Source organism: Pelecanus crispus, chromosome 6, assembly GCF_030463565.1.
Source record: "Pelecanus crispus isolate bPelCri1 chromosome 6, bPelCri1.pri, whole genome shotgun sequence".
NCBI lineage: Eukaryota > Metazoa > Chordata > Aves > Pelecaniformes > Pelecanidae > Pelecanus > Pelecanus crispus.
In genome coordinates, this window is record NC_134648.1 from 36,832,259 (window position 1) to 36,852,664 (window position 20,406).

A 20,406-nucleotide genomic window follows, 5' to 3' on the forward strand; every position below is an offset into this window, starting at 1 on the left:
GTATTTTTAATGTTGTTAGCTTTTGAAGAACAATACAGAACATACTGTTAAAAATACGAAGCAGTCTGTCAAGTGTGTTGCTTCATCCCCTCACGTGCAGAATGGCCCTTGAAAAGCTATCTGCCTAAGGCTCATGGCGGGCAGCATTTGTTCTTAAGCCAGGAAGACGTATAAAGAAAATGTATTAACTGTATTGCTTTGCATTTTTCTAGCAAATTCTTGTTTTCAGAAGGGATACAATGCTGAAAGTTCCTGAGGTAATGCCAACTGTACCCAAAGAATACTGTCTGAATACAGCACAACTAACTTAAAAACTTTCAAAACTGACATTGTAAGTACAGTTACATTAAAGTATTGTAAGTAAAGATTCTGAGAATCATTTTAGATGGATATTGGGTATAGGTATTTATTGTAGGTTGCTAGAAAGCAAAGCTTGCAGTTGCTTGTACACACAAAGCCAAGACGATCCACCTGTGTGAATGCATGGACAGGTGGGGCTGGATTGGTCGCCACTTGGGATGAGTTTCTTCTGGGTTTTGTTGCTTATTCTGTGAAAACTGTTTGATCTTAGAGTTTTAATGTTTCAAGATTATTGAAAACTCAAATACATTCTTGAATTTTTCTTAATGGTTTGTACCCTGCAACAGAAACGATAGAATGACACTCCTGAAGCCTCTAATTTTCCCCTGAAATTCACGCAGGTTTAGATGAAAATGAGGTTCTAATCTGTAAGGAACTGTTATGATAGGTTGAATTAAAATTTATTCAAATTTTGTTCTCATAGTTTCAGAGTATTGTAAATGCAGTAGAGTAGGCACAATACAGAGTTTCCTGAAGGAAATGCAGACAATACGGGTACAGCTAGAGCTCCAGGCACAAAACAGACACAACAGCTGCTCGTGGTACCACACTCCGCTGCTTCTCCGTCCTGAATCATGCAGCCATCCCAGAACTACAGTAGTAAAAATCTCTCAACCACATTGTCCTGTATTCTCTTTATCTGTACATGAAAATGAAAACCAAATCACATATTAATGCATTTCCTGGATTATTAGCAATCGGTACAGGGAATGGCTTTCCAGGCTCCATTAGAAAAGTGGGGTTTTATGTTAGCAGAAAAAAGGAAAGGATCCACTAAAAGTATCTTTACTTTAGAAGCGTATTTGTATCTTTTAGTGCACCTTTTAGAAAAATGGAGCACAGTGGACTAAAAACCACCACCTAATAACTAATAACCTATTTTAAAAAATCATCTATTTAAAAAAAAAAAATCACAGCAACAAATGAAATATGCTTTGTTAAAACAGAGGAGTCATTCCAGTTTTGCATTCCCACATTTAATAGTCCTTCCATCATCTACTCTGTAGTTGAACAATTGCTGTTGAACATTTCCACATACTGTACTGAGCTATAGAGCACATTAATTGTGCAGAATGCTTGTGACAATGAGAGCAACATACTGAAAGAAGAGGGGTTGAGGGAGAAAAAGATCTCTTAATTTTTTTTTTTTAAATAGGTAATTTGATCATGTCAGTCAAACAACACTCCAGAGCATCCTGTCTCTAAAACAATCACTTATCTGAAAATGACACTAGTAAAAAATTTCACAGAAACACTGTATTTCCAACCAAAAATATCACTTAATAAACAAGATACATTCTCATATCCAAAACCAAATAACCAATAGAAAATAGAATTTTATTGGAATAAAAATTTCTATTAGAATACAATGAAGGGGATGAAATTGGAGGCAAGAAGCAAGATGCTCTAGCTAAAGAAAAAGCAAAAAGCTTAAAACAGAATTAGTGAGGGTGTAAAGGGAAGTATTTAGTGTTGTAGTATAACTGTGTTTCTTTGAAATACCTGTCTGCGGAAAATCACTTGAGGTAATTTTTGAACCCTTGGTATGTCAGTTTTGAACTTCAAGGCTATCATCACCCATAGAAAACATGCTTATGTCCTGGTTATGCTCTTGTGATGTTTATATGCTAGCATGGTTAAAGGAGAAAAGCATAAGTGAAGAATCCATGGTAAAATTCAAGTTACAGTGAAAGAAGGTGAGAGAAGTGTACATGAAAACAACACAAGAATTATCGTAGAATAACTATACTTATTCCTTCTTTAGCCATCATCTGTATAGATTTCTGCTGTACAGTGATAAAAAGAAAGTGATTTGAAAAAGTTCCCCAGAACAAGTGACAGCAGGACAATTCTTTCTAATTAAGAAATCAATCTAGAATGTAAATACAGTGAGTAGTATTGTATAAAAACATGAAAACATCTCTGGGTAGCAATTTTCTATATCTCAAAATCAGAATCATCCATAAGATGTGCAGCAAAGGCTTCCTTTACATCTGAAGCCAGGTATTCTATTCTAATCTTTCAATAGCAGATTATCAGTTTCCCCTGCTAACTTAATCTACACTGCAAATAAGTACACAAATTTCATAACAGTCAGCTCTAAATAAGGCACTCTTTCACGTACTTATAGCTTTGACAAAATGTATCCTCTCCTATAAAGAGACTCATGTCTGGGGGTCAGCTCACAATTGATTTTCAGAAGAAAGAGCATTTCAGAAGAGCATTTCGTCATTTTTAATAGTGAGATTAGAGGAGAGAAATTTTCTCCCCTGTAATAAATTATTACAACCCCTCTGTTGAGAGGCTTTTGTTCCTCCATTACTGGGAGTTCCAAATTTAAATTCAGCCATGTCGGGGAAGACCACTCTACTTTCAAGGACAAGTGTTTGCTGACCCCATGGAGGAATGTTTCAAGTTCATATGTGCTCCACTATTTATGAAACTACTATTCCTGAAAGAAGTATATAAAAATTGCTATACCAGCTCAATCTAAAGGTCCACACAACTCAGTATGATGTTTCTGGTGTTGAGAAACAATGCTTAGGGAATAAACATATGACACAGAGCATGATTTGTCCCCTGGTACACACTTACTGCTTCTTGCCGTCTTCAGTTCAGTGGCTTTGCTGACCTAGATGCTGCATGCAGATCATCAGCTTTAACAGCCACAGTAGGTCCATCAGTCTAATTCCTTTTTTTGTAGCTATCATTTATACTCCAGGCTTCCACACGGCGTTACATCAATTATGAAATATTCAGTTCTGCTACACTTGAACAAGTATGTTCATTTTAAACCTGCTGTCTGATTTTTTTCCTGTCACAATTTCTGATCCGTGAAAAACAGTGAATAATTGCCTCTGACTTTTTTGTTAATGCTATTCATTCTGTGTAATTCCACCATACATTGTTTCTTGGTTAAAGTGAAAAGTTCTAGTCTATTTAATTTATCTTTGTGTGGAAGCTGTTCCAAATCCCTGCTTAATCTTATGATCCATACCATACCCCTTTTAGAAGTTAATACAGTAGTCAAGATGTAGGCACATCCCAGGGTTATACAGTCATATAAATAAGTCTTCTGCTTTGTTCTTGATTTTTTTAGTAAGCCCTCATATCTTATTTTCTTTTCTGAGAATACAGGAACACACCTAATACACTGCTAGGTATTAAGAGGATCTTCTCAGAGAACCATCCACTGATGCAGGTTAAGATAAGATCACCACTGGGCCATCTCTCTCCTGTAGATACAATATTTTTCTTTCCCATATCTAGACACTATGAGAAGGCAGCCCCTTTGCACACCCAGAAAAGATCTGGATATAAACAGAAACAATGACTAGGGTCAGGAAGAATGAGGTCAGGTGAAGAGTCAGGTTAGCTGAGAGTCGGATGAAGCCTGGAGGTGGCAAAATGGGCTTAGAAGAGGCTGTTTGAACTCTGAGAGTCACAGATCCTCAGAGAGTGGAAAGCTGATGAAAATGGCAAATGCAATAGAAAAAGACCCCTCCAAAAGATGCTTGAAATGAGAAGATCAAAAAAGGCAAGATAAGGTCACTAAGGTAAGACTAGAGCATGCAACTAGAAGCTGTGGTGGATTTGGGTTGGATGAGAAAGCATAAAGCAAAGCCAGAGAGATGTACAGCATAATCCCTCAAGGAAATCCCTAGCATTATACATGAAGCTTTTAAAAAGATCTTAGACTGTGATTTTAAAAAATGGAATATTGACTAGGCAGCTGGGCTGCTATGCCATTAAATTCAAAAGCAAATGATGGGCTGTAAAATTACATTCAACCAAATGAACCCTGTACATTACACTCCAATCTATTCTTATCAATTATTAGTGCAAATGATTACAGAAAAGACTCTTCTGATATTTAACTTTGAGACTGTGACAGTGCTTGGTACATACTCATTTTTCCTTCTTCTTCTTTATAAAGTCATTTTGGTCTGATCCTGAATATACCCAGACACACAGGAGTCTTGTCTATAATCCTTCCAAATGCAAAGGAAAAAACAGAATTGTAATATTACTCATATGTGTAATGGGTCTGGATGGGATGGAGTTGACTTTCTTCACAGCAGCTGGTATGTCGCTGTGTTTTGGATTTGTGACTAAAACAGTGTTGGTAACACACCAGTGTTATAACTGTGGCTGAACAGTGCTTGCAACAGCATCAAGGCCTTTTCTTTTCCCCCTCTGCCACCCCAGCAAGTAGGCTGGGGGTGGGCAATGAGCTGGGAGGGGACACAGCCATCACTGCTGACCCAAACTAATCAAAGGGATATTCCATACCGTGACGTTGTGCTCAGCAATAAAAGCTCAAGGAAAGGCAGAGGAAGGGTGGTAAACGTTAGTGGTTGTAGCATTTTTCTTTCCAAGTGACCCTTCTGTGTGCTGAGGCCTGGCTACCATCTGCCCACGGATGGGAAGTAGTGAATTACTTCTTTGTATTAAGGCTCTTTCTTGTACTATTGGAGAATGTAAGGTATTAAAACAAAGGGATTTAAAAATTGCAACTGGAAAAATAAAAAATTGGCATGAATTCTAAATTACAATCATAGTGGATACTTTTAAAAACAAAGCTTAAAACATGCACAAAACCAACTTTTAATCAGTTTTGTGAAACTGTCTAGATTGACACTTGATCAACATTTTCCAACCTGTCCCCTATGTATTTCTCTTCAGACATCAGATAGTAAACATAGTAAAACAGAGCAAAAAGGACACAGCTTTTATTTAGAACGTTTTTGAAAATATTTCCTAGCATTTTCATTTATAAATAAAACTTTAAGTACATCTAATAAAAATAACATAAACTTTAACCTGAAAATTAAGGATCTAGTAAATCTCCATAACCAATGAGAAGAAAATGAAGAAAATTCCTCCTAAGAATTTGGAAACCATGAAAGAAGGCAAGTTTGTTCTGAATGTAACTACTGTTAGTAGATAAAGCTGACATGGAGCTTTAAAAAGGTTACAAGACACTGCTTTGGGCCAAGAGGTAGTTGAAAGTTACTAAGTGCTTAAGAAAGACATTTTTCTTATGTTCTGCTTTGCCACAGACTGCTGCTAAAGATTTGCTTCAGACAGACGAAGTTGTTCCTACAGGTTTATGAGTCATTAAGCCTAAACAGCCAAAGAAAAAAGCATGCAATGTTAGCAATTTTTGCTCAAAACTGCCAAGGAATCTCGTATGTTGAGAAAATTCTTTTCTTGAAGCACAAGTAATGGAGGTCTTCAATGAAGCTGAAAAGTAGATTTCCCTCAGATATTCAGTAAGCCTAAACAGAGAGCCTCTTACAAAATGTCTGTAGAAAACATTTAGGGGCTTGTTCACATGACTAGAGGTAAAAATTATTTGGCACATGAACTACAGAACAATGTCTCTGATACATCTGATGGAGTCTGGTTGGACTATGGAGAAGCCAAGCAGGGAAACTGGCCTGAGAAGAAACCTTGGCCACATAAGGTAAGCATGTTTTAATTATCTTGAAGGGAGGGTAAATACAATTTTTTCAGGCACATGCAAACCCTGCTTGCAGTTGAAGCAGATAAAGGTTTGTCTCATTCTCCCAGACCAATCAGAAACCATCAGGATAGCATGAGGCCAATGCTATTTATATCAACTGTAAGAAGTGCTTATTAGATTAGACTCATCACCATCAATTACTTTAGGTAGGTGTCAGATCTTTGGAAGTTTGCCAAGTACAACTCTTTCATTAGATGCCATACTTAAAATAGGCTGCACTTCCGTTACAGCTCAGTATTGCTCCTCTGCATAACAGAGTACTCTGGGCTACCATAGTGAGTCCTCCAGTTGTCCTGACAATGATAACCTGGTGAAATCACTTGATGCTTACAGATGAGCTCACTAACAGGAGACAAGAGAGGCAAGAGAAAAATTTTTGTAAGCCAGGCCTATTAAGGAAAGCATGTGCTAATACAGTAAAATAATGGACAAACAGCTGAGCATGAACTCCCATTAGAATGCTGCTGCAAAACACGATAACAGTGGATAGGATTACAGAAGAAACATTTCCTCTCTATGCTGCATTACTGAGACCAGCAGTTAAATAAAAGAAACAGGCATGACATTCATATATTACAACAGGCACTAAAAAACTAGAAAGGCTGCACAAAGGGGAGAGGGAGAGAACTGGTATCGTCATAATGTGCAAGACAGAATATGCTACTGATTTTCAAATGATGAGCAAAACCCAGAAAGAACGAACTACAATACTTCCAGTTATCCTCAACAACTGCTAGACAGGTTCCTTCAAGTGAAGATAGACATTGTGAAATTTTACATCCACAGACTTAATATCATATTTATCAGGTCTTCAATCCTACAGTATAGCTTGCATCCTCAGTAAGATAAAAAAATCAGAGCTCCTCAAGAATTCCTTCATCATCTTCAGTCCTTAAGATTAAGTGACAAATTCTAAACAACTACTTCCCAGAAAAAGTATCTAGCTCCTCATTCTAAGGTTGTAAAATACAAGGCAGTGACAATGACAACTTCTGTCAGACTTCTATCTTCTGCCATGGACAAATGGAATTCAAAGTTCATCCAGGAGTTTCTAACGCAGACCTGTTAAACTTGTGGATTATTAACATTTTGGTTGTTTTTCTAATACAATTACATGGAGGGTAAATAACATTTTCTTCTCACAACTTTTACAAAAAAAAAAAAAAAAGCTTCTGTAGCACATAGGTATTAAAACAACTTCCGATCTCCTGTCAGAAGTTACCTGTTCTTACCTTTTATCTACCCTCTCTTAATTGAAGTCAGCTAATCTGGAGAAGATATGAAACACAGTTTAGATGTGATGTGATTTTGTCTAGAAAAAAGTTATTCAGAATCTCTTGGATCTTGTTCATCTCAAAGAAGCTCTGAAGATGTTTCCAAAACAAATGTGTATCAGTGATTATGTGCAGCTGCAGCTACTGAATTGCACGGAAAGATTAAAAGCATCTTCCTTTCTGTCTAGACAAGTATTTTATAAACTTTATGTCTATACACCGGCTAGAGCTGAAAGGAACATCCTATAAAGAGACACTAAGAGCTAAACCTTGGGAATGTCTACACATAGAACTTCTGCTTGAAGTAGGTGGAGGTATACTTAACCCTCTAATGATCTGATGGTTCATGCTTCAGAGGTGTATTTAAATAACTTACAGTTAGAAGAAATTCAGTAGTAAAGAACCTAGGAGGAGTTTCAGGTGATAGCCATATTGAATTTCATCAAACCCATTTCTCTCCTAAGCCCAGATTGGGTATTGAGGGTGGAGAAGAAGGGGAAGAAAGAGTATAGCATTCAGCCTGCTCCCAAGCAAGGAGTAAATGAACTGATCAATTTTCTGTCTTTCATTCAGCACCAGCTTAAGAAATTTTGCCTTGCTACAGAGCCTCAAAGATCTCCCCACAAAAGCAGGACTTTGCTAGCATCTTAAGCTGTTCCATTGCATTTTGCCTCAGCTGAACATAGTCTGAAGGACATATGCACCATCTAAGAACCACCAGCCTAGTTCCTCCAATTACACCTGCTGTCTGCAGCTCTGCTGTTTAGGACCATTCATGGAAAGACACCTACAGTCTTCTCATGTAGATAAACCTCCTCTGTAGAATGCAAAAAATTTATTATCTTCTATGTGTTACCGGAATGGTAGGCAGGGCTAGAGTGGGTGCATCATCTAAACCAAATCATAGGCTTTGAATATATGCCAGAATGCATACTTTTTTCATAGAAGAAAAGAAGAAGAAAAAAAAAGTTTGCCCTTCCAGCTCTCTACACTTACACAGGATCAAATATATGTTGACTGTAATCTGCAGAGCTCACCTCGACATTCTTAGAAATAGATTCCAGTTTCTTTATCACACTGACATTTAGAATTTTTTCCAACTATTCAAACAATCTTATCTGCTATAAATTAAAGTAATCCTTTCTCATGAGCCAAAAAGACCAATCCCTTTAATAATGTTTTATATACTGTAGGCAACTCATACTTCCTCTCTTCCACTGTTGTTTTCTAAATTAAGTAACACCTGTCATGCCTTGCACTTTCTAACTGCCTTCTCCTCTTGCCATGCTCCTACACACCTCTACATCTTTAAGTTTTCTGTCCAAAACTGCACACTGTATACAGCAGAGACATCATGGGGCTCTAAGCAACCTGATCCAGTTGAAGATGTCCCTGCTCATTGCAGAAGGGTTGGACTACATGACCTTTAAAGGTCCCTTCCAACCCAAACCATTCTATGATTCTGTGATCAGCTGCAATGAATAAACAGCAGCAGTTAACTCTCAAATCACCTTTTCAGTTGAATTTCTAATCAACTTTTTGTTCAAATTCAACTTTTCTGTAATTAACTACAAAATGTGTTTTAATTGTAAAGTTGTTGCATGCTGCCTTCTCCCACAGTCAGTCAGTAACTCCTCACTTTATGTTTATTTGATATGCATCGTTTTTTTCTTAAGCAGCATTTCTATTTTCATTCACAGAGTAAAACACATACAAATAGAAAGAGATGATCAAAGTCTCAATTTATTTATTGCTAATGATGAGAGAACGAAAGCAGATCAAGTTTACAGAGTCCAGACTGCTCTAGCTCGAAATCAATTGGGGAAAAAAGAGTACCCTGACAATTAAGCACACTTGATATAAATCAGACACTAATCAAAAAACCCTACGATGCTGTCTTTATATTTAATTTCAATGTAAAGACATACTTTCGGCCCTCCAGAAAAAGCCTTCTGCAATAACAAAAGAGAAGTTGTCTGTGATGGAGCAAAGAGTGGCAAACAACATGGGAGATGCCAACACAGCTTAGAAAACTGTATGAAGTAGCTTCAAGTCTCACAAGAAATGGACATCATTCAAAATGCATTTTACATAATGTATCAAACCATCCTCATCTAAAACCACTTAAACTGTTTTTTTTTATACTATCCTCTTGGTGCATTATACTGTACTTCTACCTCTGCTGCTAACCCATCATCTGCTAGTAATGTGAACTCCTGTTAAAAGTATACACTGATTACCTATTTATATGCTAATGAACCTAAAATCTCTTGCACTCTCTTTGTTAAGCTATTTTATTAGTGTCATACATTACAAATGCACTGCAAACCTTTAGAGTGACAGAGCCATTTGCAGAGAAAGCACCAGAATTTTTTATGTAAATCTGATGTTGGTATCTGCTATTAGATTACAAAGAAAAGAGGCCGTTAGTCTACAGTCAGAGCAAATGAGCACCAAAGAAATCCTAAACTGTAAATATTAAACTGGCAAGAGGATGAACCAAATTTTATTTTGCCATTTCAGGTATCATTATAGGTGAAAATCTTAGCCAAATACTCTAAAGATTCTAATTAAACCTTATTCTTATTTCAAAAAAGGTTAAAAGGTCTCTTTGGCTGGCACTCTTATGCTTCAGCTCCATGCTGTCCTTTGCATTTCTCTTTGCATAATAAAGAATTCAGACCATAGGTCCTTAAAGTCACCTGCAAAAAGCTGGGCTGAATAATATAGCCTTAGATCATTTCTTCATTTTGGAGATTCACTCACACTATTACACATTTTGCAAGAACTCTTAATAGGCACTCAGTCATAAAACTACAAGAATATCAAACTGGAAAGACAAAACAAAGTCTATACATTCCTATCATTAGGCTGGAAGAAGCAGTCTTTTCTTGCACTATAATCTGTCATAGAATAGAAGTGCCATGAACAGTCCTTGAGACCTAACAGATGCTTTGAGACTTTATTCAATCTTTCAAAGTGATAAAAACGGCTACATTGCAGTCACTTACGCTTCTTATGCTAAAAGCAACAGAAATCCATTTCATTTATTTTGCAGATTACAATAATTCATTACAATCTTCTTCATGTAAGTTATGGTCACGGAAGGGAAACTAGAAGATTTCATCACTTTTGGTAAACAGCAAGGTAAATTATCATTCTACAACAAAGGCAATTCATCCTTTCTGAAAGTAAACTCCAGAGGTGCAAAACCAAAATTATGTGTAGCATGTAAGCATACCTGCAGCTCAAAACCACACAAATTCTCAAAAAAAAAAAAAAAAAACCAAAAAAACACCCAAACCAAAACTACCCCACACCAAAAAAAACCCACTCAAAAGGCAAATTTTGGTTGAAAATTAAGACCTTTGAAATAGCCTTGACTTCAACACTTAGATAGTAATTATTAAAAATTTACCTATTGCATTCATTCTGTGAATCTCAAGCGACAGTTATACTTGTCCCCTGTACCTCTCTCATTTCAGAAGTATAAATTATCTAACATTACAGGCATTATGTCAAGATTTCCCAATAATGCATGTATATATGCATATATGTCATTTACCTGTAGCAACATGACAAAATAAATTCTGCATCTACTTCATCACTAAAAATCCCCTGTAACTCAAATAGGATGTCAAATATACCTTATTTTCCACTACTTCCCAACCAATACTGAAAAATGTGCTCTGCCAGTGTAACGGCTCATCATGTTAGGACCCACTGTGGAATGCACTATCATTCTTGTTAAAAAGATGTGAATTTTTCCCCTCTTTCCCTTCCTGCATAACAAGTGGTACACTTGTGCACACTAGCAAGAACATTTTCAGCTAGCGCTAAAGTTAACTGAAGAGAAAAAAACTACAAAAAGGTTTGATACAATTTCAAGTCTGGCTCAGAGCTCATGAGGTTGAATTTTATTTTAGAGGAAAATACAACACTGAGATGAAGACCACTAGTCTTGCCATGAGGTAAAAATTAGATTGTCTGCTCATACACTTGAATTAAAACAGGTAGCAGAGGAAGAAATAAATATCAGCTGTATGAAATCAGATACAAAGGAAAAAGATTCTACATGTTAAGATAACTGACAATAACATAATTATCCAGTAATCTCCTAATTTATATGCAGTTCCTCCTTAAACAAAGCAGGGCAACATTGTGCATACAACTCCTCCATAGAAATGCCAGCATGCACAATCTGTTACCTCTGATGATTGCTCTTGTACCCTTTACCATACGTGCTCACTGGATGTTAGTTCATGAACAAAAGTAGGTAAAAACAATGTGGTTATTTGTCTGTATTAAAGACTAACAACTTGGCAAGCATATTACCACTAGAGCACTAGGTGTATTTCATCATACTACTACTTTATATAATTACAAAACTACTCACAAGGGTATCATGAAGAAGCTTTTCTTTGCTTAGCAATAAGAGCCAGATACTCACAAAGAAGGGTCTTGGACCAGATCTTTAAGGTTTATCCCACTACGATCCTCGGCAAGGTTCCTGAAGCAACTGTCACTCACTAAAAAAAATAGAAATAAAATTAAAACAAAACAAAACAAAACCAGAGAAACAAAAGAGGTGGAAATTGAAGAACAGAACGCGGTTCTTTTGATTAACTAGAAACACTTTTTGGTGCTGGGTGTAATGTGAATGTTCACATATATAAAGTCTGATTTTCAGTGAGGTTTCACCTAATTTAAAGATTAATCAACTCAACAGAAAGTGATGAACACTGTATCACAGATTACGCAGAAACAATCAGTTTCAGCTGGTGTCTTTACTACTTCTCCACCTGTGGCTAAAGGAAGTCCCAAACACAAACACTGGATGTGCAAGTATACACAGATATCCATACACCAAACAGTAGGGTCTTTAATCATGCACCAGTCGGTATTCTTTACCTAATCAGAAACAGTGAGAGAGTTGCTATGCATTTAAGTTCACAGTTGGTCATGGGTTGGCAAAGGTGTTTAATAGCCAAAATAAACAATTAAGAGAAAAAATTTACTCAAACAGCTTATAATTAACCTATAAAGTGCATGTAAAGCAGCTAGTTACTGTAATAATTGAAATTCAAACACAGCAAATTTCACAGAAGTTTACAAGAGAATGTGTGCTTTCATTTTCTTCACTATATAAAAAAAAAAACCAAACCAAAAAAACCCAACCAAGAAACACATGATTTAAACCTGAAACTCCACATCCACTCTCTCAGCATATGTACCCCATTCCCAGAAGTGGGCTCCTTTCTCTTAAACAATGCCACAGTCAATTTGAGAGGTGGAAAAAAGTAGTGGCACAAATGCTTTTAAAAAATCAGCATCAGTTCAAAGGAATTACAGTTATTTCTGACTACAGCAAACTTTCTGAAGGACACAGAGGTTGTGATATGGCAAAATCAGTGTAAGGATCAATTTGCCATAAGTAGCAAGGTAATCTGCCAGATAAAAGAAAGCTTATGAAGAAATGCATTACTGCTCATCTTCCGACACAGAACATGGCTTCGCATTTGGTGAAAGGGGATGTGTTTAAAATTATCTGCAAGAGCAAGTGCCTACTTCTTTCTCTCTAAATGCAAGATACTCTTTTTAATTTACATCTATAAGTATTCATGCGCATCACCAGCATCAAAAAAATGCAAATCATTCCCAAAATATGTTATTTTCACAGATTATGATACATACTGTGACAGACCTACCTAACACACTACCAAACTGCAAAACGTTTCTACCAGTACCACTTGTTGCCAATGCATCTCATGAGCATAAAGCCTGTTAGTCTGCAGGGAAAGACAAGTACTGGAAGAAGTGGTCCCAAAAGAAGGGGTTGGGCATCTGACAGAACAGGTACTGGCCCTGGCTCTCACACAAAGCCTGACAGCCAACAGTATATGACAATAACAGCAGTATTTGTCAAGTGTTGATAACATTAAGAAGTCTACCCACTTTGCATCTCCACACCATAATAACCAGTTGATATTTTAAGCTTCTCTTATCTGCCATCTCTGAAAACGCTACCTAACAGTTGTTCATCACACGTGATCCCTGAAATATGCTTTATTTTTTCTACTGTCTTCTCCAATCTCATCGAAAGTACTCACAATTATAATTAAAGAAACTATTGAGACTGTCCTAAAACTTTTTAAAAGGGAAAATGAAAAATAACAACATAAAATGATTTTATCAGTAAAACTGGCCATTATTTGTCTGTATAGCTCAAAGTTTATTAAAAAAAAAATGTGTTTGAAATAAATGTTTAAAATGAGAGCCTGGATTTGCCAGAGACTGTCTTTGTCTTACTTGCCTCGACAGAACTGTAATATTTTAACACCCTTTTTACGAATGAAGCTGAAAACTGCAAACCTTCCCTCTAGTTAGCAGAGCTGGGCAATACGAGCTTTTGCTGAAAAGACTAACTCAACATCAGTCAAATATCTACAAACTTTGAAAAAGGTATCAACCTCGTGTGTGTCCCCCACCTTTTTTTTTGATTGTAGGAGAGTCAGAACACTGTTATTGTGTAGTCAGAACTGTAGTCAGAACTGTAGTCAGAACAGGTTACTGTTCTAGCCCAAATCAGAAAACATAGATGCCTCAGATAAATGTGAAGAGTTTCAAACACAGTTTTAACAACCAAAAATTCCAACAGTTCAGTTAATATTCACCAAAATAAAATTTCTGAAAACTAACATTTGACTATAATTGCCAATTAAATTACTAGCACTGATAGCAACAGGAGAGCTTCCAGTGAGAGGAAATAATTCAGTGGAATGGGCTGGAATAAGACCTCTTACAGGAAGACTTTGGCACCCTTTACTGACCTGCATACAAGCACAGCCACGCTCCCTCACATCCTTGCAAACTCTAGCCCAGGAAAGAAAACAAATGTTCAGCAGTAAACACAGGGTGGAAGCAATCAAGCAGAGTAGGTACTATATTTCTCACAGCTTAGAAAACCATAAATCAACACTGCATGTATTTTTAAAAATGGTATACTCTGATTGAAATGCAAGCTATTTATTTTAAACAGGACACAGGGTGAAACTATGTTTGACAGCAAGATCAGGATGATCAATGGTGCTTTAAGGTTTGAGGGGAGAAAAGGCAGAAGAAAACTTTGCATCACAGCCACAAACTGTACCACATACACAAAGGCCATGCCTAACTTCTTTAGGCACAAGCTTCTTTAAAGCGCAACCAAGGGAGACTTTTGCATGACACATATATGAACACACTCCCAAGGCAGGATTTTATGGCCTTCTTTCAAAATTAGATTTTTATTTTTCAGCTCCCCAAAAGTTTATAAAAGCTAGTATTTTAAGCAGTGTTGAGTGCATGGTTTATGGAGAGATACAGAACTGTTAGCTGCTCCCCTCTACATACAAACCAAGTGGCTGAGTCTCTGATCTGTGTTATACCCCTCACATATACTTCCTTATAGACAAGGAGAATCACAACATAAAACCCTCCCTAAAACACATTTGCTCCACGAAATATTGTACATACAATGACAGTCTATAAGGTACTAGAAATGTTTTTTAAGAAATTAAATATTGGCACAAATGTCATAGGCATAGACTGAACCCACCCCTACTGCTACATGTATCAAAAGTAAAGAGGTTTTAGGAATAGCTCCAGTTCTCCCAACATTCATCTTACTTTCAGCTCTGGGTTTCTATTACTGACGTTCTGTTTCTGAGCCCTGTCTAGTCTTATGCCTAGGAAGTAACAGAGACAGGAAGCCAATAAGGGAATACAGTTCTCACCTGTCACAGTATGCAAAATTCCGTATGAAAAGGTTAAAATCAGCATTCACACTCTAATGTGCAAACATCCAGTTTACAGCAGTTGCGAAGCCTTCCCACTTGGCATTTGTGAACTTCTAAATCTGTCCATATAATTCTTTTTTCTTTGCTTTCTTTAACAGAGTTTTAAATGAGACCATACTGAAGGAAAATTGATTATTAGCCTGTTGATTTCCCAAATAAGAAGTAGAAGAGACATTCTTCAACTCTGAAGGTAAACTAATATTTGTTTCAAGTGGAGGCAGGATATAGCCTGTTGTGAACTTCATCCTTTTATTTTTTTTTTTAATGTCCTACAATTTGAAAACAATATAGCCCTTTAAAACTGTCACTTAATCTCTTATCCCACACAGTGTAATCCCAGTAAGCAAAAGCCCTCTTTAGATCAAAGCACTTCCAGTTCTACAGCTGTTAATGGTCATTTTTGTATCATATGCTTTAGGAAAAATGCAATCATTACCCTCAAAAAATGAAGGCTATCTATAGTTTCATGAAGAAAATGAGTAATAATATTTACCTCTCCAATATCAATTCCAGAAAACTGGAAACTACTACTACCTGCCAGATTTCCCTCTTGGCTCTCAGAATTCAGAACTGCTTTTAGACTAGTTGTGGTTACCTGTTGATAAAAAACACTCTGATAACAAAAATGCTACCCTCGGAAAGACAGTCATTGATAACTGTGACACACTACTACTTCAAAAATACATGGACTACTACAACATTGAACAGCATCCACTGAAATATAAGATATCAATTTCTTATATTTTTGTCTTTTAGTGTGTTGTGGTTTAACCCCAGCCAGCAGCTAAGCACCACGCAGCTGCTCACTCACTCCCCCTGCCCCAGTGGGATGGGGGCAGAATTGAAAGGGTAAGAGTGAGAAAAACTCCTGGGTTGAGATAAGAACAGTTTAATAATTGCAACAAAGTAAAATAGTAGTAGTAGTAGTAGTAGTAATAACAATATAATAATAATAGTAATAATAATATACAAAGCAAGTGATGCACAATGCAATTGCTCACCACCCACTGACCGATACCCAGCCAGTTCCCGAGCAGCGATCACTGCCCCGCAGCCAACCCCCCCAGTTTATATGCTGAGCATGACGTCATATGGTATGGAATAGCCCTTTGGTCAGTTTGGGTCAGCTGTCCTGGCTGTGCCCCCTCCCAGCTTCCTGGGCACCTGGCAGAGCATGGGAAGCTGAAAAGTCCTTGACTAGCATAAGCAGTGCTTAGCAACAACTAAAACTTCAGTGTGTTACCAACATTCTTCTCCTACTAAATCCAAAACACAGCACTGTGCCTGCTACTAGGAAGAAAATTAACTCTATCCCAGCCAAAACCAGGACACAGTGATAACACCTCCAAGTTCACCTTTTTTCCTCAGGACTTCATCTGTCTGTAGTATTTTTGGCACGCTTTCCACAGCAGATCGCTCTGCCTTACCCCTCTATTTATAGGATCATTTATCCTATATTTATATAGGATAATATATATATCCTATATATATATATTATATATATTATATATATATATTTTTATATATATATTTATCCATATGTTTTTCTACCAGATTCATTCAGCAGCTGATAAATACAAAAAAATATTTAATACACTTGGGATGTTCTGGAGAGTACTGGTCTGGCACAGCATTGTATTCTAGTCTGGTTTTGCTTGCAGTAAAGCATTATTCAGAAGTCCCATTTCAGATTCAGGTGGTTCTATTCCACGCACTGCATGCAAATGTAGCACAATTCAAGCGTTTTGTTTTTATAGGCCCAACCTTACGCACACTGTAGCAAGCACCCACTTTTACCTATTGTAACTGTGTATACTGTTGACTCCAAGACATAACAAACACCGCTAAAGAAGCTTAGGTTTTAGGATATTGGAAGGTAACAGAATTTTTTCTCAGACCTCAGAACATCTCTCTTCAAAAGCCTGTTCTCCTGCAGACACAGAATTCCTGTCCTATAGGCATACTTTAAAGAAGGCAATGGAATGGGATAGTACCAGAATGTAAATATTGATCCTCTTACTATTAAAATGGGTTTAAGGTATTTTGCCTGTCCCATGAACAGTAACATCAGATAAGTATCCTGCCTCTTTTCTCTGCCATTGCCATATTTTTCAAGTGACTGCATGTCAACCAGAAAACATACATAAAACAGATGGCATACTACAGAAATCTTGTAGCACCTTCACCAGATCTGTTACAGAAGACAACAAATTGTAAGAAGAGCACTTGCACTATTTGCATATCTGCACACAAATTTCTCTGACGTATTTACAGAATAAAAAGAACTATTAGTCTGCATGCAAATGGCAAATATTTATAACTGCTAAGAAAATATGTCGTCTGTGACTAGCAGAAATAATGCAGACTGGTTTCCTAAGAACTTGTGATCTGTGTTCCCTAAATGCCATTTGCTATCACCATAACAAATCCAGATTCCCTTTGATACCCACACAAGGAAGAGAGCTAAAGCTAATACAAAGCCACGCATGTGAAAGCGCCAGTCAATACCAATCCACCTTCTCCTCAGTGGAGGTAACAATCTGAGTCTCCTCTTTGCCTGGCTGCTAATTTTCACTTAATTTATAGATAACAGTATCTTTAAAAATTCTCTTTTTGTTACATTGCGGTTACTGTTCTATTATCCTGTTATCACTATTTTTTCATACATGGGTTAAAGAGGTTTAAAAGGGGAGACCTGAAAGACCAATGGAAAGACTGAAGGATGACGTTGTCTATCTTTTGGTCATGTAAGCCTTGTTTTCCCTAGGCAGATAATTGAAAAAATATTTTCAAAATTGCAAGGCATTGATGGACACCAAATTTCAAGTTTCCTTCCCTTTTTTTTTCTATTTTAAACTTCATTCTGCTAAAAATGGACGTAAGAGAATGAAATAATAAAACAGCAACCCTTTCAGGTTTAACCCACAACTATTTAAGAAAAAAAGTAGTTGTAGCACCTTAACATAGTTACTAACAGGCAGGTTGTGCAGTATCTGGGCAAACATGTCACAGTGGAAACAATTTTAAAAATCGAGTTAAAGCACGGTGGTATTTACAGCACACAAATAAACAGCACTCAAAGATTTGCTTAGGTGTGAGCAGGGTCAGGCGACAGAAAACATACCACCCTCTCCACAGGTTCATGTATTCTGACCTGAAAGATATGCTAAAAAAGGTAACAAAACATTTTATTTAAATGGAGCCTTAAAAGAGCTAAAACAGCCACAGGAAGAAAGGAGTTTCTCTTTTATATGGATTGTATTTTTTCTTTTTTAAGTATAAAACTCATTAAATTAGCAAAAAATAAGACTAACAAGTTCAAAACATTCTGCTGGTGAAATTAAGATGTACAGGATATGCAGTATCAGAGATGGTTACTACTTGTTTCATGTACGTCCAGATGCAAATTATTTTTTTATCCCATGAGAACAGCAAACTGCATTCCAAAAATAAGCAGGCCCTTTTTAAGTCAGTGTTGTATCCTTTCCATTTACATAACCACTTAATTTCTACTGCCACAGAATGCATCGTGAACAACAGTTTCAGAAAAGTGAAAGTAGCTGAGAAGGTCCTGATCACATCACTGTTTAAGCTCATTTTCCCTTTTACTGTTGAAAAGCTTGTCAGAAACGCAGAGGCTGAGGTGCAACAGTTTGGAACAAGTTACGGAATGTATCCACTGGTGGGAATTTTTATTGTAAGAAGTAATGTGAAAATCTGATAGGAAAACAAAGGAAGACAAAGGCTGCTTCTCCAAGCTATCAGATGAAGCCTGCACATCAAAGCAAGCACACTGTTGAGATTAATCTGTTTGAAGCAAAAGAGCAAACCAGTAACTGCAATTTACCTAACAAAATTTATCTTTATTGGGCATTCAGAACTAGCCATAGTATCAAGACTAGCTGTAGTTTCAATTAATGTATTATAATGAACCCCCAAATATAAATTCTCAGCAGACAAGAGCAAGAACCCGTTTATTTTATTCCAGTTATTTCAATTCATCAAAATCCCTTCAGCAGCTTCTTCCTCACCCACCCAGCAAGAGCATTCTCATGCTTTCTCTGCCACATCAGTAACCACCAGTACAACATATTTGTCCTTATTTTCTCTGACCAGGTAAAGGTTGACACAGCACACAACTTACCAACCGTAACCTCACAGATTTTAAACATGGGACTGCAGTGATTAGTTTGACTCCCTGTATACATCTGCCCCTCACACCTGATGAATGTTTCTGTCATCTACTTTGTTTTTCACACAGTTTTTGTCATATAGTAAAATACAGGGAAATTCTAACTATATTTTTTTGAGACAACAAAATTTAACATCCACCTTTAAGAACACCCCATAGCAATCTCTTCAAACTGTCCTTTACTGGATCTCAGAGCAGCGCAAGTCTTCTCTCCCTTTCCCTTCAGATGAAGTGCCATGAAGTGCCAGAATGGTATCCTCAAAGATTGACAAAGAAGTACTGCTATAAAAACAGAGCTAGTCTACTGGAAAAACAGGAGGAGAGAAAGGTTCAGGTGACCTAGTGAAAAATGGGGTGATCATAAACCAGAAATACAAATCAGACATGTGAATCTACGATTTCTTCCAGGAAACACAGGGAAAAAGTCATGCCACCTGTAAGCCAGATGCAAAGGAGGGCTATTGCAATGATAAAGTAAGACATCTTAGAGGAGGTGAAAAGAGCTTCCTTGATTAGCTTAGCAAAAAGAAAGCATTAGATGGTTGCTGCTGGTGTGTTTATATAAATACACCAGCAAAATAAACATCAGAGAGAGAAGAGATATAGAACAGTGTTGCACAAGAAAATAATCGTGAGAAAATCCTAAGAAATAGGGAGCAAATTTTCCAAGAGCTGAAACCTCACAAATAATCTTTCTGTAAAAACAGTGAGGGCAAGGAAAGTGCACAGGCTGGTTCTTGACAGATTTAAGAATAGATTAAATGACACAGGAATTGTTCTGGAACACAGGAGGCCTTCTATGTCACAGTTGTTAATGCTGTAAAATTTACGTCAGAGCTCCTCTGAACTTCTAAACCCTCCCAAGGTTTCTCACATTTTCTAACAGCAATTAAATAAGCCATTTTTTCTGTGTATCTATTAGTGTAGTGGGTTATGCCTCTTTCAAATGATTTATCATTTAAATTTTACAATATTTGTGTGGCCTTAGGCTACAAATTTGGTATTAGATTTTAATCTAATATTCTAACAAGCTTGATCAGGTGAGCTTCAGAAGAAAAACATCAAGCCATTGAAGACATTCAAATCTTCTGAGATGTAGCATTATCAATACTTCTAATTGTTTGTACCCAATAAAAGAATTAAATTCCTTGAAGCTATGAATACTAAACGCTTGATGGAATGTTTCCTTTGGACTCTTGTTACTTTTCATTG

General features: G+C 36.9%; 1 protein-coding gene across 8 annotated transcripts in view; it reads right to left on the reverse strand.

The window, feature by feature from the left end:
- GPHN (gephyrin) overlaps window positions 1-20,406 on the reverse strand; it is a 314,644-nt gene that overhangs the window by 201,845 nt on the left and 92,393 nt on the right. For all 8 annotated transcript variants that reach the window (XM_075713210.1, XM_075713207.1, XM_075713208.1 and 5 more), the window contains exon 2: window positions 11,615-11,693. In XM_075713210.1, coding sequence (XP_075569325.1) covers window positions 11,615-11,693 — 79 coding nt within the window. The remainder of the gene's footprint in view (window positions 1-11,614; window positions 11,694-20,406) is intronic.